At 34.5% G+C, this 26,982-nt stretch overlaps 4 protein-coding genes across 5 annotated transcripts in view; 2 read left to right on the top strand and 2 right to left on the bottom strand.

The window, feature by feature from the left end:
• Nucleotides 1-17,799, top strand: part of LOC113498214 (endoribonuclease Dicer) — a 35,454-nt gene extending 17,655 nt beyond the window's left edge. Inside the window, exons 26-32 of the mRNA XM_026878152.1 lie at nt 8,620-8,811; nt 10,215-10,319; nt 10,929-11,084; nt 13,472-13,683; nt 14,310-14,463; nt 14,969-15,153; nt 15,806-17,799. Of these exons, the coding sequence (XP_026733953.1) occupies nt 8,620-8,811; nt 10,215-10,319; nt 10,929-11,084; nt 13,472-13,683; nt 14,310-14,463; nt 14,969-15,153; nt 15,806-15,962 (1,161 nt within the window). The 3' untranslated portion in view covers nt 15,963-17,799. The remainder of the gene's footprint in view (nt 1-8,619; nt 8,812-10,214; nt 10,320-10,928; nt 11,085-13,471; nt 13,684-14,309; nt 14,464-14,968; nt 15,154-15,805) is intronic.
• Nucleotides 299-5,668, bottom strand: LOC113498265 (juvenile hormone epoxide hydrolase-like). Of its 2 annotated transcripts, none has more exons than XM_026878216.1 (7): nt 5,488-5,668; nt 4,452-4,631; nt 3,845-4,237; nt 3,120-3,277; nt 2,625-2,812; nt 2,223-2,451; nt 299-1,465 (listed from the first exon to the last, which is right to left on the bottom strand). In XM_026878216.1, the coding sequence occupies exons 2-7, from the start codon at nt 4,629-4,631 to the stop codon at nt 1,249-1,251; spliced, it is 1,365 nt and encodes a 454-aa protein (XP_026734017.1). In that variant the 5' UTR covers nt 5,488-5,668; the 3' UTR covers nt 299-1,248. The 2 variants fall into 2 exon arrangements, with proteins under 2 accessions (XP_026734017.1, XP_026734018.1); XM_026878217.1 differs by lacking the exon at nt 5,488-5,668 and adding an exon at nt 4,873-4,947.
• A 1,058-nt stretch (nt 17,800-18,857) lies between the features above and the next one.
• On the bottom strand, nt 18,858-21,161 carry LOC113498267 (60S ribosomal protein L18a). The gene is made up of 4 exons (XM_026878219.1): nt 21,059-21,161; nt 20,362-20,538; nt 19,591-19,770; nt 18,858-19,071 (listed from the first exon to the last, which is right to left on the bottom strand). The coding sequence occupies exons 1-4, from the start codon at nt 21,074-21,076 to the stop codon at nt 18,913-18,915; spliced, it is 534 nt and encodes a 177-aa protein (XP_026734020.1). The 5' UTR covers nt 21,077-21,161; the 3' UTR covers nt 18,858-18,912.
• A 1,484-nt stretch (nt 21,162-22,645) lies between these two features.
• LOC113497928 (uncharacterized aarF domain-containing protein kinase 1) lies at nt 22,646-26,755 on the top strand. Its single transcript, XM_026877742.1, has 6 exons — nt 22,646-23,230; nt 23,374-23,784; nt 24,110-24,283; nt 24,465-24,665; nt 25,350-25,556; nt 25,843-26,755. Exons 1-6 carry the CDS (start codon nt 22,793-22,795, stop codon nt 25,957-25,959), a joined length of 1,548 nt encoding a protein of 515 aa, XP_026733543.1. The 5' UTR covers nt 22,646-22,792; the 3' UTR covers nt 25,960-26,755.
• Nucleotides 26,756-26,982: the final 227 nt, after the last annotated feature.

Here is a 26,982-nt window from a genome sequence, read left to right as displayed (position 1 = left end):
ATGTTTTTATACATTAACTTTATTTGTTTGTTTTTCGTTCCGGTTGGATTTCTGCAACTCAATTTTCGAGGCACTTCCCGATAAGCTAGCAGGCTGACATTTTCAGGATAGCTTCAAACCCGATGACAATGCAATTTACAACTATAAAACGCGATGGCGATAGATGGCGTTGTTTGATGAGTATCATGTCATGACTGTCCAAAATTCTCATTATATGTTTGATGACAGAAATGCAGTATGAAGAATCTTAGATAATTCGGTCATTAACTAAATGTTTTGGAGTAAAAATAGGCAACAATTTTCTATTAAATGTTTATTATTTATTAATTAAGTATCTTTTTCGTGCACCGTGTATTTTACAACTATTGACTGACGTAAACATAGCCATGTCAATTTATTAGTATAAAAAGAACAAGTTTACATTTGAAATATAAATGTAAACGGCTAGCTATACTCGTATTACAAAATCTGGATTTGATCAATGTTTTCATATACATTTTAATAAATACATTCATACGGAAATTTTAAAACTTAAATTCATACTTGGTTTGCGATTTGTCAATAATACGCAACTCAAACAATTTATCCTTTACACTTGTTTGTTACTTAACTTCAATTATGTACTTTATCACAAACTAAATTTTAATGTACAACAATACAAAGATCACAGTTGCAAGTAAAAGGGATGACGGCTAGGTATCAAGTAAAACTGGTTTTAGCCCATTAGATAGATAATGAAAAAAATTGGATACGTATTTTGCCGTTGTATGAGCAAATAAAAATTGCCAAGGACTAGAAATTTGCACATACGTGACGTCACGCACAAGTTCCATTCATCGATAGTTGATTTAATTGAAAAGAAGAAATAAGAATCCAATATTATTCATTAAATTATCTGATGGACATTGAAAAAATATCGTCAACCCTATTATAAAAAGAAATGTAATGAATTCACACGTAATTATACATAGTATAGTAGTTTCCATACACACTTTTCTTTACTTGTTTATAATTAGCGTATAACGAACACACTGTGCAAACAAATGCTAAAAAGGCAAAATTTAAAATTATTGAATTACGGTATGTATTACTGAGGTAATATTTATTTTATTTTGATATCAATAATAGGTAACTATTTCCAGTTTAAAAATATGGTACAAAAGTGGGCAGGCAAGTTTATCACATAATTAATCCGGTATATTTTACACATCAGTTATAAAAAATTAAAGAATCTAAAAAATATAAGTCTTATTTCTTTTGACTGTGGAAATTAAGGAACGCGGCGCCTGCAGCAAAGAGATCTTCAGCGAATTCTTTAGGCGTGTGTAAGGCAGCAAAATGTCCACCAATATCGTAAGATTTGGATCGAACTAAATTGACAAACTTATCCCTCAGTATCCAATCTGGGTGGTAGACTACTTCATGTAGAAACTTGACGGCGGCAGTTGGCACCTCTGTCGGAGTACTGAAAAAATAACAGGAATTAATAACAGAGTTAATTAACACAGTGATAAAAACCAGTGGCTAACTGTAAATTATGTAGCATTTAATTAATTTCTGATTTGAAATAATTATGTATTAGAAATATTTGTCGACTGATAAGCAAAATTTCTGAATTGCTCTTTAATTATTACTTTTCTTTTAAGTTTTTTGTATTGTTATTCATTCATTTTATAGTATAATACGTTTAGGCATATTGTTTTTATTTTCAATTATCTCTCAACACTAAAAGCACTACTTATGTATATTGCATTTATTTTAAATCACATACACCGTAATTTTTTAGTCGTCTTACAAAAGCAGCCCAGTTCATGTATCCAATGACTAAAACACATTCATGATAAAAAAAAATGGTATTTATGAGATTTGAATAAATCAAAAATGCAATTTTTATTCAATATTATAATGCAGATGTAGTTTTTTAGAAACACAGCTCTGTTGCGAGCGCGGTCCGAGCCTTGTAACAATGGTGAGGGGCGCGGGCGGCGGCGTTTTTATCATTTTTAAGATTTTTCTTGTTTAATTTTTAAGAATAATCGCGCCTAGGGGTATTTTACGTCGGATACATGAATTAGGCTGCTTTTGTAAGACGACTAAAAAACCACCGTGTATATAAAAAAAAATATATGGAGTTCCTATCGGGTTCTATAAATAGTCATTCGATTTTTTAGTCTTATTTAGAAATTGAAGCATCATAGTAAAATGTATACAAATAAACTTACTCTTGGAGTGCGTAATCCTCCGCCCAACGGAAGCCTTCTGAGTACAGCCGGGTAGACGTGACAATACACTCGTTCACCCAAATAATAGTTATAGTATCCAACACATCGTCCAGATCCAAGCTTTCCAAACCACCGTGTGGGGTGTCCATTTGATCTCTATTACTCACTATGGCCATTTTTTCCATAAGATATCCTGCTAAACCGGCTGGAGAGTCTGTAAGTGCAACGCCTAGAAAAACAGAAAACATGTTCAATTAATTGCTTAGTGTTGACCTCATAAATCCGTTAATACTAATTTTTGGGCGATTTAAGTACTAATCTGTTGTCTTGGGGCTACCAAACGCGACAGTGTCTACAGAACAGTATCTATCAACAAAATTAATATAAATGATGGTAACTCACCGATTGTATCAGGTTTTGTGAATTGCAGGTGGAAGTATCCACTTTCTCTCAAGACATAGGTGAAATATTTTGTCAGTGGATATACTCTTTCTGGGTGATCTGAATCAATCCAAGTTGGGAACAGGGATCCTAAGAGTAGCTTTACGATACTTATTCTTCTGATCGATCCCGCCATATTAATATGGTACCTAGAAGTAAAAACGTTTTAAATTAGTTCGCTTGTTGAGTATCAAACAGGTTTGCCCGCTTTTCATAAATGATTATTGTACTGAATAGACTTTGTCGTAGTACACGCATCTAGGTTCATTCACGCTTGACGTGAAGACACATTGTTATCGGATAAAACAACTGACTTACAAGGTTATTCCGCTTTTCTATTTTAATCGGTTACATAATTTTTTTATTATCATAATCTCAAGTTTAGTGAAGCGATACAATAAGGTAAATAGTTTGAAAATGATATCTGTCTGATAGCAAGAATATTAAGTATCTTACCCTAAGACGTTTTCGGGGAACAGAGTTACCATGTGAGTGGAACACTGGGAGCCCCAATCTCCAGCTTGGACGTAGAATTGTTTGAAACCCAAACGCAGCATCAAGTTTCTCATCATAACACCAATTTGAACTGGGTTTAGACCTGGTTTGTTTGTGCCCTGAAACGAAAAAGCCATTAAATTAAGTACGCAATATAAAATGAAGAGTTACGCTTGTAATTCTACAAGTGTATTTTTATCGATCCTCCCAAGGATCGAGATATTAGTTCTTTACGACTATTTTGATACAGAAAATGTAATAAATGTAGTCGATTAGATCCTGTTTTTTTAAATATCTTGAAACCGGACAACCATCGCCATTACGTAATAATTTACGATTGATGGTATTGACGTCACTACCTAGCTTTACGGATGGCCAATGTTGGATAAATAAAAAAAAATACACGTGGAATAGGCAATGGATTTAAGTCCAGACAAACAAATCTCAAGGTTTTGAATCATTTCGTTTTTTCGCCAGCGGTAAACTGTCTCAAGAAAATATGAAAATTCGTGTTGTGTTACAGTGCAAACATAAGCTAAATATGTATCAAGATTTCATTGTTCGTGTCGAAAGTACCCGTTGCCGTTAAGTTTTATTTATAGAAACGCGTTTTCATGTCATATCCTTTGCTGCTTAAATTTAGATCCCGATAACTGCATGCTACATTAATAACAAATTTTATTTACCTCTGAAAAGCCGAATCCAGGCAGGTCTGCAGCAATTACTTCGAAAACGAAATCATAACCGTCTTGCGGAGTCGTTAATGTTGGAATTACTTTAACGAATTCTTTCGAAGAACTGGGCCATCCGTGCAACATGAGGAGAGGCAGCACTTTTATGTTCTTGTTAACTTTCGGCGTTACTCTTATGTAATGTAAATCTAATCCCTGTATCCTCGTTTTGTAATGAGGGAATTTATTCAACAGCTCAGCTCTCTTTTTGAAGTCGTATTTCTCGACCCAATACGTCAGAACCTTATTTAAGTAATCCGTGTTCATTCCGTATTCGGATTGTATTCCCTCTAAAGGTTTTGTGAACCTCCGTCTGTTGATTAATCTTTGCTTCAAATCTTGGATCATCTGGAATAAGTTTAAGAACGGATTAGATCGACAAGCCCTCCGGAGTAATTAACAAATAGTATAAACCTGTTATGAAAGCAAACCAGCTGTTTTCATTACATGTAGAATTGAATTATATCTTGTAAACATAAATCAAATACCAATAAATATCAGAAGCTACACAGGAGGTACTATGCCTGTAAGTTATAAAAAAAAGCTTCTGTCTTTTACGTACCGTGTCATTGAAATCAATTTTGAAGGGCCTTATTGACTCGTCTTCCTTCGCTGGTTTCGAGCCACTTCCCCACCATCTTTGCGGATCTATCTTCGGTCGTTCTGGCACACTAGTGAGGTAGTTGTAGAAGATGCGTAAAGATATCGCGATCAACACCGATGTTAAAAGTAAAAACTTCATCTGGAAATTTTAAAATACCTGCGTTTATATTTGAAATTTTATCACTAAGTGCTGGTTTGTCTATATGTATACTATTCGGTGTTTTGTATGCATATCAAACAGTATGTCGTAATATAGTGCTTTGCAGGTCATATCACAAAAGTAGAAAACCTAATACTATTATAAGTAGGTATCCTAAAATTAGTACAAAGAAAATATGTTCAAATGTTTAAGAATGCCAAGCTTTTTCAAATATGCTTACTGTCTTGAAAGTTGATTCTGCTAGATTTATTATCGTAGAAATATAAAAAATTGTGTTCTTATTTTTTTTAAACCTTTTTTTCGCGGTCACTTATTTCGATTTACCTCCAACGTTTGGCACTTTATTAACGTATAGGAATGTTTAGCACTGGAATCTTACAAACGTTATTTTATATAAACCATTCGATAAGATAAATAAATTCTCAATCTATTTATAGAAATTATAGTGTTGTAATTTAATTGTTTCTGTGGGAACCTTTGTTACACAACAAATTGGAGTCTACCTACACCCACCCCAAAATTAATTTTATCTCTTCCTAATCTTATCATTGTATCTATCTATATTTACTCAGCAAAATTCTCTAAATCTACTTTGTATATAAGAGGCCAGGTAAAGTAACTTTTCCGGCTAAACAAGGTTCTTTCGTCAGTAGAAGCTATGTAGGTACCACAAAATATTACACGTCCCAATACTCATTAGCACAAAAATTACATAGTATTTGATACAAATTCGACACCTTTTCAGAGAATAAAATCATCAATTACCAGTTACAACCATAAAAGTTACAGGAAATCATTGTACCGACGAAGGAAAAAATATTTTAAAACTACTTACGTTTATTTACTGTTTCACCTACACTATAATACAACAATTAATTCACTTTCGTTTATCACGATATATTTAGCCTATTGAATTACACTGTCGAACACGAAACTTAGCGAACGGTTATCTTTTGTTCGCACTGTGGGTAACGTGCGGTGCCGGTGACCGCCGAAATCATAATGATGTGTTCGTCACACCGGCCGGCGTGTCCCCAACCTTGACCTTATTAAGCCTACATTGAATGTACGAAGCGTTTACGTAAATATACGCTACGTTTTATGTAAAACATACAGCTAAACTTGTTACTGCTATAAACTTTATGTAATTGTATTCTACTCGCTAATATTTACTTACGTACATTGTTGTTGTCTTTATGTTTTATCGTCTCAATCGATCTCTTGATTTATTTAATATATAATTATTAATAATGAGCTTGCTGCTATGGACAAAGGTTAATAATTATGTATATTAATAGCCGACTTGTATTACGTATACAAGTCGGCTTAAGTTGAGTTTGATCGTTAATAACTTTACTGAAATTAAAATAAGCAAATTTGGACAAAAAAAAATTATCCTTTGTGTCCGTCATTTGGGTCTTAATCAATAGCTATTTTTTGTTTAACATAGTTTTCCTTCCCCTTTTTTCTGGCTTCCACGAGCTGCTTTATTATTGGATACAAATCTATTTTGCCACTTGTATCTGCAATTGCTGTGTTATAAAATTGGAGACTCTTAAACAGTGAAAAGTTTTTCTAAAACACCGATCTTAGATTCTGGCTAACAAATTCTTGCCCGAAATTATCCGAAATACCTACGGTTAAGTTTTGACAATAATCTAAAGCAAAATATGATTAAAATAACATCTCAAATATCGAATCGTGATGTTAGTATAATTCTACTAACTACCCGCCTCTATGAAAGTTATTAAATTTAAGTAAAATTTCTGTTGTTGAAAGCAATTATTAAATTATTCTATCTTATCTATCAATTTTTTTGATATAATAAGTTGCAATAATTGACTCTGAACTGTTATTTGTTGTAAGAAAATCTTTATAAATGGCCAATGAGCGCAATAATATTTGACAGACACCAGTTACATAACTCTAACTTTGCACATGATCAAAAATTTGCTTCGTTTAAGAAAAACGGTCAGTTCTCAAAAACTGACTTTTTATATAAAAATTTTATCTACTGATGAAAATATTAAAGATAAATGCGAGGATAATATGAAAGATAATATTTCGTTTTTTTTGGTCTTGGTATGTAGTATTCAAAATATTTTGATCTGTGACTGTTTTATGCACCTAATTATTAAAAAAAAAACATGCCGGGGATTCACATATTCTTTTATGGATCGAGAGTCGAACTGTGACTCTTGAACTCGCGTCGTCTTTCAGGACTCAGGCTGAGTCCAAAACTAAGATAAGATAAATATGCGCGAGGAAAGTTATAAAAGCGTTGAATATCAGTGCAATATTATTTCGCTATTTATTAACATTTCGGATATCGATAAGCCGTAACCGATATCATAATATTTATTAATCGTTATCCGAAACTTATCCACAGCAAGTCAATTATCTAGAATGAATGATTATTCCACTTTTAAGGCAATGAATTGAATGTTACTGTGTTAGATCAAACGTACAAGGACGTTTTTACGATCTGAGATAATAATCATTACTACCTAGTTGCATAACGCTATTTTAAAGATCATTAACGAAGAATAGAACTAAGATTTACACGTCATTATTTTACTACAAATAGTTTCCACGCGAAGATACATGAGTTAAAGGTGCAGAATTTAATGACCATGCATTTTCCTGGGCTCAAGTAGGTCCAGAATTATTAAAACATAATGACCGCCACAAAAAGACTCCAATCAAATATACTTACGTTTGCGAGTTATCGTTAGTAAAAAGTAGGAAGTAGGTAAACTACAGATGAGTCAGCATGTTGATAGCGCGGCGAACTCAGTCTGCCGCTAGTGTTACAATCGGACAACGCTTACTAGCAAGTGTGGGACGACATTTGTAAATTACGCCTTTCTTTCGCTATCAGTCCTTTAACATGCGGTTCGAAGCCTTTTGACGTATTTTCAGGCCTCTCACGACCGTGCAAACTTTTTAAATACACGAGTCTATATTTACATTGGGTATACGGGGTTAGCGCTAAATAACATGAACAGAGATATTTTATGTCAACATAAGTTGATATTCGATATTTATTTATATTTCCCACTCACGCGACGGTCAGTAGATATCTCGTATCGGAGGTCTTTTAAATATAAACGTTTTATTTTTAGATGAACCAATTTTTTTAATTAACAGTATCAAAAGTGCCTAAAGGGAGTGTTGGTCACCAGGTTATATATCTCGTTAACCTATATGGCTACACACATGAATTTGTTATAGATGTTGTTTTTCTAGTCGCGCTAAACAATACCATGATCTTTAGCCTATTTGTAAGAAACTCTGTCTCTTACGTCCGCTTCGCACTTGACCGGTTTTCATTTTTTTACACAGCACGGTTAGAACTTTTCGATGATTTTGCAAAGACTGGAATAGGTCACCGCTCCAAATCCTCGTGCGACACCTGTCCTGGTTTCGATCCCTGCGTATGACAATCGTTTGTGTCATTCATGAATGCTTGTTCTAAATGTGTGCTTTGTGCATATGACTTGAATATGTTAACCGTCTGCTACACGAATTGTAAACGAAACAACGGATTGAATTTTTTAGTGTGGGAGAATTCTTTTATAATAATAATGATGAAAAACAAGCTTTTTTGGAATGATTTATCAATCTGTCAATATCAGAGTAACCCGTTTGAAAGTTTAATTAACTTAATCGTGAGCACGACATACTTTTAAGACATAAGTGGTCCTTTCCGTTTGCAATTTGACACAGTCCCAGGCTATGCCAATTTATGCAATTACAATTTATGTTCAGACCTTATCCTTCTTCAACACTTACATTTACAATTTAGGACACAGAATGGAAGGTGGAAGGTGCCTGTTTAAAAAATAAACGCCAGAATATAAAAAAAAGTCACGAAAATGTTGATGACAAATCCATCTGCCTAGGATCATTGTTCCATTGCACATTACATATTGATAAACGTGACTAAATGACATTTTTGTTACAGCTTCGTCCGACATTCCTCATAGGTGTTTACTTCCCTTCATCAGAAGCTTTTGATGGCAACTTGTCAAAGGAGAGCATGGCAATGGTACGAGACCGATTTGCGGACTGCGACGGTACTGCGGAGACCGAACCGGAATGTAGAGTGCAGAATGCCATGCAGCTGTATATTCACTCACAAGCGGTGGCCGATAAGGTAAGGAAACTGAAATCTGGTTGAAAGGTTGGAAAGAATTTTGGTGCTTCACCTGTATAATCTTTTATTTGAATAGTCTTTTGGTCTAGTGGTCAGTGGCCCTGGCTGCTAAATCGGAGGTCGAGGTTTCGATCCCCACCGGATAGCGGATTTACTAAGGGTTTGCAACCGTAAACTCGGTGTCAAGCTTTCAATACCATTCCCTATGCATCGGTTAAATACTATTATCAGTCAATGTAACTCTTTATATTGGTCCACTTCTTCGTGTCGCTATCCTCAGTGCTGAAGTTCGTCACCCCCTCTCCGCTGGAAGAGTTTCCCGCATATCAAGCGAAGCCACCTGTTCCAAAGAAGGTCCAGTAACGGATTTGATAGGATGAAACAGCTGTTTAACACTATTATTTCACTACTGATCCGTCACAAATGGTACTAGATTTTCCCTATTTATTAATAATATAATTTTATATCTGTATTTGACAGACAATCAGAGGAAAAAAACGTAATTAACTCTTTTCGGAAGTTTTTGCTCGGCCCATTTTGGTAAAGTATACTAAAAAAGTGGACGTCGATAAGCTTACCTAACAATAACTGTACTAACAACTTGAGATTTTGTTATGGACCTACAAAAACTTACACGTGCCATTTGAGATAGGACACTGACATTTCGGATTGTTTGATAAATAATTCATCTTACACGTGTAAGATTTACGTAATGCACAATATAAAAAACAATTGAAGCAATATCTACTAATCTAATATACATATCTTTGTTACAAAAACAGATTAGTCATGGAGCATATTTTTTTAATTAACTCATTTTTGTTTATCGTTTACCATTATATTGATGAGTCTATTGACGCAGTCGACTATGGACCATTCTGCGTTAAGTAGCACAGGTTCAATGCCCACACCACACATGGTACATTCGTTTTACCTATTTATAGATGAATTTTACGATTGTATTTAACCAAACAATTTTATGAACTTAGTCTCTTTTGAGATGTAAGAAGAATTCGGAGTTCAACTTTACGTCGACCTATCTAAAGTGACGTCAGAAATTCTCATAGTCTAACTAAAAGAACGGAGGAAAACACTGATACAACTGGAACTCTTTATAAGCTGTAAAAAGTGAAGATAGTATGCGTTTAATATTTGCCTACCAAAAATTTCTTCCACATCTGCAAAATATGTTGTGGTAGCTTAGGCCCTATATTCATTTCTTGATCGAGCATGAAGAATTGCTACGCATTGCCATGCACCGACGTCAAAATACTGAAGACGAAGCAGTTTAATTGTATTCAGCAAAAGGCTGACACTACCCGCTTTCTTCTCCCCCCCCCCTCCTGACTGAAAAATAGCCAAAAAATTAGTACGGAATTATTTAGTGTCTGATACATTTGCAGTCTGTTGCTGATTGCGTGGAAGCACTCATCGGTACATACTTGCTAAGCGGCGGCGTTTTAGGCGCTATCAAAGTCATCGAGTGGATGAGAATCATACCCCCACAGGTACGTAAAAAACTAGCAACATACGCACATACATACTTAAAACATACCTAAGAGACTAGACATCATCAATTTCTGTCAGACATACCTATACTTAAATTGCGTCATGTTCATATTAAGCAACTATACTATAATATATGCAAATAATATGAAGGCGTCAGGAACAGACTTATATAGAACCTAAAGGTAGAAGTGGACAAAATTCCCTATACTTTAAAATTAAAATTACCTTTACCGTCACAAGTAATCTGGGTTGCCTGATTTCCGGAGGCTGACTAGCTACTTTAATTTTCTGTCTTTTATATTGACCGGGTGACGGTTACTTAAACACTAAAGACCAGACACAGCGCTTGATTTAAGACTGACAGTTACCATATTTTCGCGTTGGCCAAATTTTTGGAATCCAGGGCTCAAAAAACATTACCTGTGTGTTAAATTATGTTTATTATGGATGAACACGAAGAACTTGCACATACATTTGTTAATCCACAATAATGATTTGGTTTATTCCACGTCCACTATTATTTCTCGTGCCACAATATTAAAGTAATTTTTAACATCTTTGAAATTAATTTCAAGGAACAAAAATAAATAAGTATCGCTTTGTTCTAGGACAACTTTGCGACATATTTGCATACACGAGTCTCAACGGTTCTGTCAGAAAAGCGGGCTACAGAATCAGACATCAATTTCTTATTAAGTCATTGCAGACCAGACGTCGAGAAAATCCTTAACTACAAGTTTAAAGATCCATCACATTTGCTTGAGGTAAGTTGGAAATTCTACTCTGGCGTATAAAATTCAACGAATCACGATATACGAAATCGAACTCCTCCGGAACGGCTCGACCGGTTCTCGTAAAATTTTGTGTAGGTACATATTCGGTAGGTCTGACCTACCAACATCTTATCTTTCATACCCCCATTTTTTTCGTTCCCTAGAACTAATTTGTATTTCAAAACAACGCGACGTTTGGCAGGACAGCTAGAGGCATAATATAAACATACGTTCAAGTTTTTTTTAAACATTGTAAAGTAATACCTTTTTAGTAATTAATATTACGAAAAAAAATGTAGACCAAAAAATACGAAGTGAAACATAAACTGAATAACATCGTAGTTCAGAACTATTTTGAACTTGATCCATAGGTACGCACATAAAACTTTGAACATTTTTTTAGTGCTCTGTCGCTGAGGAGTTGTATTTTCCATAATCTGCTCATTCATGTGAAATGATGTTTATGAGACGCAAATAATTATAATCAGTGCGTAAACAAGTTTCTTCTGTTGCCCTTCCTCTATATATTACCTGACTAGCTGTTGCCCGCGACTTCGTCCCCGTGGGTAGAAGATATAAGTTATGATTTATAATTGCCGTGTTTTTTCACATTTTTAATTGTATCTTCGCTCCTATTAGTCGCAGCGTGATGGTTTATAGCCTAAAGCCTTCCTCGATGAATGGTGTATTCCACACAAAAATATTTTTTCAATTTGGACCAGAAGTTCCTGAGATTAGCGCGTTCAAACAAATAAACAAACAAACTCTTCAGCTTTATATATTAGTATAGATATAGATTATATTTATCCAAATTTAAATGTGGGTAGTTATACCCTATCCAGTTGAAAAATCAAAATATTATGTTAAAATATGCGACGACTAATGCCGGTTGCAGACCAAGAGCTAAGTTAGTTAGGAAATGGTTGAAATCAGCACCCCAAACCCACCGTGTGCGTTGTGTCGCGGGCTCGATCCCGCGATGAATGATTTGTACGTTTACTTCCCTCGACGCAAGGATTAAATTCCTTAGTGCGGAATTCGTTTTTTTTTTAAGATAAAGATAGTTCTGTTTTATGTAGCATGAGTAGCAAATGCTAAGGGCCACGCGCTTAAACGTACGACAATTTAAAAACTTTGGCAGTTGAACACATCAGGAGAATTGGACTTCTTAAAGCAAACCACAGGGCTTCGAGTTCGCCACATTTGCTACGTTCCCCTCGCTGACATATACCGGCACGGGTTAGTTTAGATTATATTGCATAGTTCACACGTTGTTCCGTACTTGTGTGCAGACCTCGGTCTAACTTAGCTTAGCTCTAGGACTGCAATTGGACTTTAGCCCTGACCAATCAGCTTCGTCATCGACGAAAAACGTCGTGCAGAGTTTTCGGGGTAATTGGGTAATTTCAACGCCACCAGCGTCTAAATAATAATAAATTACGTAAACACATTATAAAGCAAATTTATTTATCTACTGTTATATAATATTTTGACGCTATTTTACACAACATTATGCAATATATTGCTTAATAATAATTCAAACGATTGTTAAAAAAATGATTTCTCATTCAAAGATTATGAACTTTGCAAGGATATAGGATAAAGTACAATCATAACCATTATTGATTGTTCGATGTAAATATAATATTAACATGATATTTAGTTATTTAAGAATGACAAGGTGTTTCTAAGTAGGTACAGCAAGCAATTCGCTACATCATGATTTTGAAATAAATTTACAACAAAAAGTTTAAAATAGGTAATTACTAAAATTATAATAACTTGTAATGACACCACTATAAGCAGGCAAAAATTAATTGGAACTGACGTGTAATATTTTTTTTAATGATTAGCTTATTATACTTTGTACTCTTATTGACAAGTTGGATGATCTAATGTAGACAACAGATAACGATAGCTGAGTGAGTTCACCCCGCCATTCCCTCTGTGCACGAGTTCGATCCCCGCGTATGACAAACATTTTTCTGATCGAACAATGCTTGTTCCTGAGTAAAATAAATAAATGCGGACAACATCACATACATTGTTCTGAACCCAAAGTAAGTTGCTAAAGCACTTGTGTTATGGAATTCAGATACAACGAAGGTACCACAAACACCCAGACCCGAGACAATGTAGAAATATGAATACATTGACTCGACCGGGGATCGAACCCGGGACCTCAGAGCTAGCGACACGACCACGGAGGTCGTCAAAGAGTCAGGGTGTCTTTGAGTACGTAACTTGAACGTTTGTAAAACCTCCCGCAAAGTGCGTTTGGCGCGGTGACGTGTGCCTCAACCTTTCCAAAATCTTCGAAAAAAAACATAGAAGGCACACTCACCATAGTTTTATTACAAGAGTGTTTTCTATTTCAGGCTTTATCTCATCCATCATACATACGAAACCGATTGACTCGTTCTTACGAACGCTACGAGTTCCTCGGCGATGCGATACTGGACTTCCTAATAACATCCCACGTGTTCGAGAACTGTGGCGATCTGAAGCCCGGAGAAATGACGGACCTTAGGTCTGCTCTCGTCAATAACGTCACTTTCGCGTCTTACGTCGTTAAATTGGGACTGCACAAGTGAGTTGACATTTAAATTTATTATTCTATTAACTTTTGTATGATGTTCTACCAGATATGAGACATATTAGAGACTTACTAGAGTTCATTAAAAAAACATAGTATACCTATAAATACATTCATAACTGAGGGTCTTAAAGTAAATAAAAAGTATTTTTTGTCTTATGTTTGTGGAACCGTGACATCCAAATACACGGCGCAGATCGACAACTATTCTACACCCGTAATAATGTTACTCTAAGACATGGCAGAAAAACTACCCCTATTTTTCTGTCCTGCCTCTTCCTGATCAGAAAATGTCATTTCCAAAAAACATTATTTTATTCTTTAACCGTAAAGACTTGGGAAATGGGGCGTGTCTTAATCATTCAGGAACACTCTTTCACACAACAGTAATTAATCTATCAAATGCTTGATTTAATTGTAGGTCGAATATAGGTATACCATATCTGTTCGGCTTCCAAAGATCGATGTTCAAAACGTACGAGAAGACACGTGACCAAATATTTAGAACGTTTTTCACAACGCAATCTACAAAAAATATATCATACTACAAAAACTAATCGAATACCCGTTTCATGTTACCGTAGCATATACTTCTCTATCTCCATGTTCGTTGTTTTCAGATTCCTGTGCTCAGAATTAAATCCGACGCTAGACAAGGCCGTCATCACCTTCGTTGATCACCAAGTGCAACGCGAACACCAAATAGTAGAAGACGTACTCTATCTGATTGATGAGGAGGAGTGTCATATTGCTGAATATGTTGAAGTACCTAAGGTATGTACTAATTAAACCTTTATTGAAATGAAACTATGTAAACCTTCATTGTTCAAGAAATCTAGATAGCTTAAGGCAGCAAGTAATTTTTTTTACTGGGCTATATTTGTGCCGCGCTTTCTCGCTTTTATAACAGTATATCTTTTAAAAATCGTGGTTGTTTTGTTGTCGTTGTCATTGCAAGTGTACCTACGGTCAATGTGATCGAGGAAAACATTTATGTATGTCTAATGTACTCCTTATAACTGCAATTATATTATTAATAACAAATATTTTGCGATGTCGCTGCCAAATTGACTAATGGTTTTTTTTGTGTATAATACCGTATCTATATTTATTTTGGTTCGCATTTGTATGTTAATCTGTACGGCTTCTAAACAAAACTAAATTGATTAAATGTTAGATAACAGTGATACTACATTACGATGTTCAAGTACACAAGTTGGGTTAAACAACGAAATACATCTACCATCGAAAAGATGTGATTTTAAATATCATATTACAGGTACTTAGCGATATCTTTGAAGCGTTAGTTGGAGCGATATTCCTGGACAGCGGCGGTGACTTGCAGACTGTCTGGGCATTGGTCTATCGCATCATGTGCAAGGAAATTCACGCCTTCTCCAGTCGCATACCGCAACAGCCAGTGAAAGTGCTCTACGAGAAGATACATGCATGTCCTGTTTTTGAGTAAGTATTTTATGTAGGGTATATGTGGAGGTCAAATAATTTTGGTTTGGAGAGGAGGGAGGGAGGCTTTGTTAATCTTTTTGGTATTTATTTTTAACTAGAAAAGCAGAACCTGATTACAGAAAGTATGTTCACTATGTTAATATGCTAATTCCACAAAAAGGAATTTGTCAAAAAATCTATCATCGCTTTTGCTCTAAACATTATACACGGTGATTTTTTAGTGGTCTCACAAAAGCAGCCTGGTTCATGTATCCGACGTAAAATACCCCTAGGCGCGATTATTATTTTTTTATCATCAACTAAGATAATAAGTACGAAGAAAAATTAACTACTAGAGAAATCTGAACTATACATATACTCTTAAAAATGATAAAAACGCCGCCGCCCGCGCCCCTGCATTTTAAATTTATTAAAATCTCATAAATACCTATTTTTTTATCATGACCCTGTTTTAGTCATTGGATACATGAACTGGGCTGCTTTTGTAAGACGACTAAAAAATCACGGTGTATGTAACACGCAACAAAATCAATTGTTGCCTAGTGGCACAAACGGCATTAAGATAACATAAAATTTAATATATTCTATTCTTCATCAGAAGAGACTTTTGGCCCTTAAAACCAATATTAATTTCTTAATATACTTTCAGTAAATCAGTTGTGATAGATCCTGACATACCGAAAATAAAGGTTGGTGTTACTATCACGAAGAACGACTGGCAGCACACCGTGTACGGAGTCGGCAAGAACAAATCTCAAGCCAAAAGAGCCGCTGCCAAAATGGCGCTCAAAGTCTTAGGCATTTAAGTTTCGTTTCGTAATGCAGGCGCTGTCAATGTCAAAATGTTTATTACATGCGAATCAGGCCCTGAGACAAATTAGTGAGGTATCGGGCAAAACTGTCTAAAATATAAAGTACTAGCTTTTCGCCCGCGTCGAGGTCGGTTATATCGCGTTTCCAAGAGAACTCTTCAAAAGTCCGGGATAAAAACTATCCTATGTTCTTTCTCATGGTCAGCTCTATCTCTGTACCAAATTTCATTAAAATCAGTTCAGTGTTTTAGACGTGAAAGCGTAACAGACAGACAGAATTACTTTCGCATTTATAATATTAGTAGGGATACTACAGAGCTGTTTTTATACTACATTATTATGTGTTTTAGATATACAGAACACCCCCGCAGACTAAAAACTTTAACAACCTATAGTTCGAATCATAGATTTATTGGTTCATATCAAATCGGTATATTGTGCGTACTTTCTAAATGATTAATAACCTGATTAAATTATCGGTCGATTAAAAGTTTTTAATCTGAGGGGACTCTAAACATTTTAGATATCTTAAGATTTGTCATGAAATTATCAAATATATTTATAGTACAGTAAAAAAAAAATTAAGTATAATATAAGGTAATATGTCCTTTATGGGTTTCTCTATCTGAAATATTGGGTAGGTAATCTCGTAGTGTGATTAGTAGCCAACTAAGTTTTTTAAGCATTCTAAATTCTACTGCGACCGCGGTGTCACTAGATACATAAAACAAAGTCATCCCCGCTGTCTGATGATTCAAGAGGAAGGTTTATATTTATAATGTATGCATAATATAGTAAAGATTCAGATACTTTTGGAGGTTTTGTAATGTATTGATTATTTTTACATTTTCATTGCAATTACTGGCATGAATCCTACGAGATAGATTAAAATAATGTTCTACAATATTGATCACCATAAAAAGATCTACAAAAAGTCTACGACAACATCTGTAGGGGTTAATTCACTAAAACCATTTTTGGCTAACCAATTTTGTTCTTAAACAACGCTTGTTTCCAAAGTTGTTTTTGTTTCGAATATCGAAAGAAATACTTTAACCGTTACAAGTACTCAATTTTAATAAAAGTTGCCCTATAATTCATTTAATTTCATTAAATACTAGCCTTGCCCACGACTTTGTCCGCATGGTAATTAACAAAAAAGTTGATATCGTTTTTTGTGCATTTTTATTTTATTATAATTTGTCTTTTTTTTATATTAGCTTTATTGAATTTTTGTATACAACATTTTGGTGTACAATTTTATTGGCTAACAAACAACACTACTGGCATTCCCCGCAAATGGTGAAACAGTGGTGTATTTTAGGGGATTATACTCAAGTGTGTCAAAAAAAACATTTTGCAATTGAATAAGGTCCTTTATATGTATTGATGTCGCCAAACACCATATTGAAAATATTTTTTTGGATTAGGTTACTTCCTGAAAGGAATTATAGCACATTTTCGACATTGGAATTTCTGTGATATCTGCACTTTACATTTGATAACTATTTATGTAGATATTTTTTTATTGGATATAAGGTTATGCAGGATTTTATCTTTTCAAAATTATTGTCATGTAGCAAAGAAATATATACATTTTAACTAGGTAAGTATCTTTGTCTCTTACCCCCTAGTGTAGTGGATCACGTCACTGGATATAATTGAATAAGTTATTTTAATTAAAGTTGCGGACTACTTTGATCTACTGTTACTTTTTATTACATTTCGCTTTTAGATCATAACATAAATGTTAGAAAGTTTAAGTAAGAGTTGTATACCTAGTAAAGTCAAAAATATATGTATTTTACAATAAAAATTCTTATAAAATTAATACCGTTTAAATAATTGTATCCCCTTGAGTTGTCATTACTGATCCACTCAGCAAAGCTGATCATTGATGGTATAATATGCCAAAAATATGATCAATAATGCTTAATAAAGGCTGCGTAGAGATGTGTGATAGAAATGTGTCGTGTGAGGAAGTCCGCTGAGCCCTTACCACCAGAGCTGTGCTGACCGAGGCCAGGTAAATGCAGCGATTCTATTAGTTCTTTACAAACACATCCTCGCACGTCGCTGGTGTGGAAACGCCGCACTCAGTCCGTGGTTGCAATGATTTTGTATGGGTTGTTTTTTATTGAAATTCAATAGGTATTTAACTTATTACTCGTCTACGTAAAAAAAATACTCACTGCTGTCTTTACTTAAAAGCGTCAAACTAAAATACCTATATACTATCAATGAATAAGTATTTAAGACAGAATAAGACTCAGGGTTCCGAACACGCTAAAATATGCCAAACTCAGTATACACGTCGTATGGTTTGAGCCCAGCGTAGGACAAGTATATGTATGACCCACGAACTTAACTGAATTGTTGTGGTTATGTATCTTCCGCAACACTAGGATAATTAAGTTCCTTTGAGTGGGAGTAGTTATAAATAACAATTAGACATCCATTATATTATTATTTATGATCGTCGTACCCATCGCTGCCTATAACCTCAATATTTTATTTGTTGTATAGCGTCATGAGATACAGCTTTGCGACAGACGGACAGATAGCGGAGCCGAGCAGGTTCCGTTTTAACACTTTCTATAACGAATACAAGCATGATCAAGATGAAATAGTGGTATTTGTTTCATTTATCTTAGTATTTTTTAGAAATGCAGACTCGTCTAACGTCGCGTTCGCGTGAAGAATGCGGATTTCTAAGGTTCGTTCTTAAAACATCGAAAGTTGCTTTACGTTAACTTTCACTGATAACATTGACTGATAATGAATACGTACTTTTCTAATTTCCTACAAAAAGTTAATAATTTATTTTAGCCTGGTTCTATGTTAGTTCTGTAACACAACACAGACGGATACAAAATAAAAAAACAAAAATTTGTTCCCACATCAGGATGCGGATTTTATTATTATTGTTGCATACATAATAAAATTAGAGGAAGTAGGTGCTGGGCCTCTTGTATGCGAAGGTGTTGAGGCGTTTGTGGTGGTGCACGCGCTTGGGCAGCGGGAATCTGATGTTGCTGTTGTGGAACTGTTTCACCTGTGGCCGGCGGCACGCTGAGGCCTTGATAACTTCCACTTTGATGATCTGTGAAAATACATTTATTAATTTACTATTTTTTATTAAGGCATCTAATTAGAAATTAACATCAAGATGTTGAATTATCTGCTACCGTCAATCTAGTCTGCAAAACCTTGTACTACCTTACTTATTTAAATTTAAAGTTATTGACATATATTTTGAAAAAAAAATCCCTTCAACAGCACTATGTTGCACAAACAAAAAGTAATAGACCTGGTGAACATTTAAAATAGAATACGTTTATGACTCACAGCTGTACAAATAAGTCAAGAATGTATCTAGAAAATGGTTTCCTAAATACCCACAAATTGTAGGTCTTTATGAAGACATGGTTAGCAATTGATTTGTTTACAATAAATGGCTGCAAATGAAGTGGCTATTACAGATTGCTAAAATAACAAAAAATACATTAACAATTAACCAACAACATAGATTGGTTATCCAGTTGACCTAAACTTCCAGAATGCTTGCTAGAACCCAAATTGTGTGGTTGCTGGAAGATAAAGATTTAAATTGATAACATACCTGGATGGAGTGTGCACGGGCTCTGTGCCTGGCTCCCATGTCGCGGTAGCACTGAGTGACGGCGCCACCGACGCTGAGGTCGCGGTACTCGCGGTACATGTTGTGTACACCAGAGCGAGACTCGTAACGCAGCCAGATGCCGAAGTTCTTGATCTTCACCGGGCTCTTCTCTGGGATTTCCTGAAAATGATACATTTCATTTATTAGTTATTGCTACGATATGGTAAGGAAAGTAGGCGGAATGATAGTGAAAACTAATATTTAATATAGTTTGTTTTTCATTACAGATTGAAGAAACCTCATTACATGGAAGTAGAAGTCTGGATTAGTTTATGCAAAAATAATTTCTACTATTTAATTCAGAATGTTTAAAAAAGTTTTCATTATGACGAAAAAAAACCAAAATAATAAGGGCAGTGCCAGCTCTCCTTGAATTTAATCTCGCTAATCAGATTGGAGCAGTTAATCGTAAAATAAATCCATTTAAAGTTACACACTCCACTAAAAGAATGTTATAAAAACTTCTTATAGAAGCAATGGTAAGATTCAAGCACAAAAGACTTTGATAGCATAGTTGGTATACCAACTGATGAGTTAAACGAGGAGAAACATTGAAGTAATTTCTAAGGTTTAAAATTATCAATTTTAAAATAAAATAGTACAACCATAGTTTTGCAGTATCAGTGCTACATTCATTTTTACATGAGTATTTGTACCGCACAAATCAATAACAAATTGCTGCGGCATGAACATACGGTAATAGTTACTAACCTTAATGGAGACTATTTCACCAGTAGTCTTCTTGAACTTCTTCAGCTGACGCAAGAAGTACCAGAAACGGGACTTGGCCACAATTTGGTCCGGGGAGAAAATCCTCATTTTGTATAGAGGCGGCTTAGGCTCGCTCTCCGAAGGGAGCTTGCGGCCAATGACCTCATATTCCTTCAACTGCAAAAAGCAAGAGATCTATATTTAAGACTTTGAATTATTACCCAAACATTTTTCAATTATAGAAGAAATAATAAGCATGTTTGTGATGGAATATCGTTGACATAAATTGGTAATTAAGGACACAGGAGGGACACATTCTGTGAATTTCCTGACATTATTAACTAGACACATGCAGTATGAACAAACAGCATCACAACATGACATAACCTAAAAACACTTCATAGTGGACGAGCCACATCCATCATACTTTTATGTATTTATCAACATAATAAATTTGATATTAAATATAAATGAGTTTGTGTACAAAATGTGTACATTACATCTTGCGTGTTTAACAAAAGAGCGTTGAGATATTGAAAACCAAATGCACCGACAACGTGTACGGCTATCGTACCGACAATATCACTTTCAACTCACTGTTTTATATAGGTCAGTCACTGATTTTGTGTTCGTAATAAGAATAAATCATATTTATGCACTATTTTTCACTAAAACCATGCAAATTATCGAAACTTACCTCTCCCTTAGCCTTCATATTCGGAGGTTTTGATCTGAAAGAATCTGTCAACGGAAGCGGAACAGTGACGCGAAAGAAAGATGGCGCGTCGATAGTGTTGTAACACCAAAAAAATGCTGATCAAATTAAGAAAATAAATAGAAAGCTTAGCAAAAATATTGTACCAGGTTTCAGTATCAAAATTTATTAAAATAAATGTACTACAGCTTCTTTATATTTAAATATGAGCATTTGATAAACTGCATTTATGTATTAAACATAAAATAGAAACAGCAGAATATTATGTACTTATAATAATTTCATGTTACAATTATTTATTTTGTTTATTGTTAACCATTAGTATTCCACTGTAGGGCAACCTCTCGGCTTAGCCTCGCCTTTAAGATTTCAAGAATCTGTTGTTGAAGTGTGTATTCATGTGATAAAGTAGATTCCCGAAGTCCCGCGGGTGTGTCGCTAGTATCTTTGCCAATGCATAATTATTTTAGTATTGAAATATTTTAGTTCCCACAATTTTCCGCGTTCCTTCACTCGTAAGACACAGTTAACAAATAATTAAATAAAAGGCCTCCCTTTCCTCGCTCCAATTGACTCTGTCTATGGCTAAAAACGTCCAGCTTTGCGAAAGGAAATCGAGCTCGTCCGACGATCGTCTCGGCCAGCTACAAGGTCAATATTCCTACAAGTAAATCTATTCTTGATATATAAGTGTGTAGTAGAGCCCTTTGAGAATGAAGGATGATGTTTTACCCGCTCCTTTTTACATTATTTTATAATCTATCAAGACGTTCTTTTCAAACCGGATAGAGAACAGCATTTAATGACAACAGATGGTGTTAATAGCTAGTCGAAAGTTTTACGGCTTTGCTTATAAATAAGACGTTGGCGTTAGCCGCGGCGGCAGAGTGATAGATAGATCAATATATAAAATATTATTTTGCATTGTTTTATTAAACCTAATAACAATATTTTCTCGGGAGTTGTAGCTAAAAATGACGCGACAAGCGAAGTACTCAACAAATTTAATATTAATTTGAATGATATAACTTGAAACATGGATAAAAATGTCACAATTATACACAAAAATGTACCTAGCAAGTAATTTATTTCGCAGGAATATAGATAGAATAGCCGTTTTAGGTTCACAACTCCCAATCAGTCGCTAATTTTATAATTCCTGCCGAAATATGTTAAAATATTATGAACAAGCATTACATGATCTCTGTTTAATGTAACTCACGACGAATACAAGCGTTGCCTGTGCATTAATTTGTTATTGCAATATATTAATTTACCAATTTAATATTAAGAATATGTGTCTTCATGTATTTTACAATTTACAATCAATGAATTTAATTATCGCATTAATTAATTATATTATTCTGCAATATATTTCTTATGTAATTATAGTTGTGTAAGATGTTTTGTGGCCTGGCATTCAAACGTAACTCCATTTGCCTTTTATCACATGCTATAATAAAAAAAATAAAGACAGGTTTCTTGTACTCAGCACTGTAATTATTGTTATTTACTTAGAAGGTTATTTATATAGCGCTCTCATGTTGGTCGTCTCTGGTGTCATTCAAGTTGTCAACGTCAGTTTGGCAGTAGTGATAATGACATTGGTTGGTTGTTCACGTTCTATTTGCATGCGCCGTAGAGTGCTGTTACGTAGAAAATAATGATCTAAACAGTAATATGTGACTATTACATAGTTGAGAGAAGCTATCCAAAATGTTCTCTAGAAAGGTATCACGCGTGGTTAAGTACGGGCTGTACGGAAGTGTAGCCATCGGAGGTTCCGTTACTGCTGTCAAACTTCATGATGGTGATTACGACTCCTTGGCGATCGTCAGACTTACAAGAACAGCATGCACTGCTGTGGAGATTGGGAGGACATACAAGAGCATGCTATACAGCAAGGAATGGGATAGAACCTCAAAAGAATATTTGGAGGTCAAGAGTCAAGCTCATCAAATTGGGGCGGCGAAATTGCTTGAGCTATGTAAAGCCAACAAAGGTGTGTATATCAAAGTCGGACAGCATGTCGGAGCGTTGGACTACTTATTGCCGAACGAATACGTGACTACTATGCGTATTTTGCATAAGGATGCGCCGCGTAATACTTTAGATGAATTGTATAAAGTTATGAAAGAAGACCTGAAGAAGGATGTGAGTATGATGATTTATATTATTAATGTAACAATGTAAAAATTACTGTATCACCGAGATTTCTAGGTTTTTCAGTTTTTTTAATACATACAGAAGTCATTATAGCAGTATTACACAACAATTTCACATTTATATTTTTCTAGCCAAAAGAGTTGTTTGAAGAATTTGAGCCTGAACCCCTTGGGACTGCGTCATTAGCACAAGTACACAAGGCCAAGTTGAAAGATGGCACTGAAGTAGCAGTTAAGGTGCAGCACTACTTTGTCAGGGATAATGTGAAAATTGACCTTAAATGGATGGAGTTTATAATCAATACTATGTCAAAAATATTCCCTGATTTTGAAATGCAATGGCTAATTGATGAGACTAAGAGGAACATTGCTAAAGAGTTGGACTTTATACAAGAAGGTCGTAATGCTGAGAGAGTATCTAGTTTATTTAGTAATTACAAGTGGTTGAAGGTACCAAAGATTTTCTGGGAATACAGTACTGAGAGGGTTCTGGTGATGGAGTATGTGAATGGAGGGCAAGTTAATGATGTAAAATATATTGATGTAAGTAAAGTAGTTTGATATTTCACAACATAATTAGTTGTTGCTTATACATAATTAGAGATGGTTATTCATTTACTTAATAACTGCTCATTATTAAATCTAAATTATGACTAATCATCTGCAAGTTTTTCCTCTATCTTTCTCTAACAAGCTGAGGTTGTTAGCATCCCGCACAGTGTATGCTTCTTGCATACCACCATACAAATTGGTACAAAAAATATATGAGATGTAAAAATTATTGTGAGATGTTAAATGTAACAGCAGAAACTTATTTATAAGAAAAATAATATCAATTTAATAAATTATTACTATTATTCCATTTTAGGAACACAAAATCAACAGATTTGATTTATGTAAGAAGCTTGGCGATCTTTACTCCCACATGATCTTCATCAGTGGATTTGTGCATAGTGATCCACACCCGGGTAATATCCTTGTAAAGAAGGATCCTAAGGACAAAGATGTCACAGTCTACTTGCTGGACCACGGTTTGTATGCTGTAAGTTGTAGATAAGTACTCAATATGGGAGTTGATAACTGTTTTCGATTGTTTTTATAATAATTGAAAGGCAGGTACTCCATACTTTTTTAAGGAAATGCTTCCATTACACTAATACAAAAAATATTTTCTTTTCATTTAAGTTTGCTTCAATTTAATCACACTAGGATTTGTTTTTCAGCAATTGTCAGATAAATTTAGGTACCATTATTCGAAGCTGTGGCTATCAATAATTGATCGAAACAGGGAACAGATGAAAGAGCATGCGGAAGAGTTGGGAATACGCAAGGAACTTTACGGATTATTTGCGTGCATGGTGACGGGACGGCCCTGGGATTCAATAATGAAAGGCATTGGTCGGACAAGACCGACGTCAGATGAGGCAAGTACTCTTTCAGACAGTCACACATGCTCGAGCGATCACGAGATTATCGCTTATACAGTAGAAGGGGCCGGGGTCTTTTTTGTCGGTGAAAGTCCGGTATTTCTCCACGCTCTGTGCCCTCGACTTGGCTTTCACGCCGAAAAATAAATAAAAAAATTCTTCTTCTCATATTTTCCCGGGATTATCCGACAGTTATATGTACGTTATAGGAATAAATCGTGCGTAGAAGCGGTGGTAAGAGCGACAACAACTTCAACATTACTTATACAAACTGTACACCGTAGGAAAGTTACTTAAAATCCACCGCAAATTATTGACATTCCAAATTATAGACATTGCGTTAATTTTGAAACTACCTATTTTCCAAAATGTGAAATCTACACTTATTTGTTTGAATTTCGTCAGTATGTTTTATTTTTATGGTAGTTACTCAGAACTTTAGGTGAGATTTTGCGGTTTTTTTTTTATTTGACCTGAATTAGCAGCTATTTTAGAGTAAAGACTTTTTCATACAGCCTAGTAAGTTTCTAGCTAATATATTATGTGTATGACTTTTAGAGCAAATTTTTGTTGAAATAATTTATTATGGTCTAAAATGGATCAATTCCCCAGGTGTCCGGTGTAGATAATTGATCCAATATATCTTTTATCGTGAAACTATAACTAAATTTCTCTTTTCAGAAATCAACATTCCAAAATGAGTTACCAAACATTTTGCACTATGTTACACAATGTCTGGAGCATGTAGACAGGCAGTGTTTGCTTGTTCTCAAAACGAACGATCTTATCCGTAGCATAGAGTACGCGCTCGGAATGCAAGACCGTATGTGCGGCTTTGTGGTCATGAGCCAGTGTTGTGTTCAAAGTGTATACAACCTTGAATACAGCGTAAGTATTTTCTTTTAATATTCTGATCATGTTAAAGGCATTGGCATTGATTTTTTTTTTAATATTCATTGATATTCGTTTTATCTCATTGAAGGTCACTAATATTCTTTAGTTCGTTAATGTGAAAAATTTATTTACAACACTCTCAAAAGCAGAAAATTTTGCTTATTTTTGCTATTACTTAATCTGAATTAATTAATTCTATCACTTCTAAAGGTTAAAAAACGTAAAATCCAATATTATTGTCTAGTAAAAACAAATTATCTAAGTATTTTTTTTGTTTCAGAATTCCACCTCGATATTGAAGAAGTCATTATTAAAGTTGAAGTTCAGATGGTCATTAGTACTGTTATATATGTATAGTTTCTATTTAAATTTACATTTTAAATTTTCATTGAAATAGTAAAATTTATTTATTTATTGAAATGGTAAAGGGGTTGCAAGTCTGAAAATAGTCACAAGAAGCTTAGGCTATGTTGTACCTTCTTAAATATTTAGACAATTAGCTTTCTTACTTTTTACGTTGAAATTAAAATATATACGTTATTATTTATCGTTAAGATTGCATTAGGAACAGAATATTTGACAGAGTCGAGAATTTTTAGACCAGAGACAAACTAACTTACATAAATTGCGACTAAGACGAGAAACTTACGTTTTGTATAGTCCGCTGTTGCTGGAAGATATGAAATAGAAGAACAGACGACACAATGAATGAAAGCATAATAAACTTAAATTAATTCTGCACAAGTCTACAGGTATATAATATTGAACCTCATGTTGTGCCTTTTTATAGACGCTAGAATCCCATCAATGTCTTAGTTTTATATTTACACCAACGACTTTTACTAGTCCTATGTGTTTTAATTGAATGAGCTTGTTTCATTTGCTTAGATTTTTTATTCTTTGAAATGTATGTTCATCAAAGTATATTTAAATGAAGAAAAGGATTTCGATAATAGGTAGGCACGAAAAAAATATGCTTTGATACCCGACTAGACAATTTAATGGCCTTATATTGTGACTACCTAAATAGAATGACATTCATCATATTACCGATAGCATATGTTTAGATACACTAGTCCAAATAGTACCTCGAATGAACAGGTATTTGTACATAACCTATGTAAAACTGACAATTGTAAATAATAATCAAATACCATGTATAATAAAAAGGTTGTTAAACTCTATTTTTAAAATATACGTATTTTATTTATTAGAAAATTAGTTTCATTGTAGGCCTTGGACTTATGAAAGAGTATTCAAATACAAATATTCTTGTTTTGACGTATGAAGTCTGGAAACGAGCGTTTCGTTCAACTGTCAAGTTTGGAAGCATGTTTTGATAATTTTGATGCATCCTTATATTTTTAGTATGTGTACCTTGTATATTAGGGATTAAAGAGGAGTAAGTCTGGGTCCTGGG

Source organism: Trichoplusia ni, chromosome 10, assembly GCF_003590095.1.
Source record: "Trichoplusia ni isolate ovarian cell line Hi5 chromosome 10, tn1, whole genome shotgun sequence".
In the NCBI taxonomy this organism is placed as follows: Eukaryota; Metazoa; Arthropoda; class Insecta; order Lepidoptera; family Noctuidae; genus Trichoplusia; species Trichoplusia ni.
Note: the sequence above shows the minus strand (reverse complement) of the source record. Positions and strands in the feature narration are given on the sequence as shown.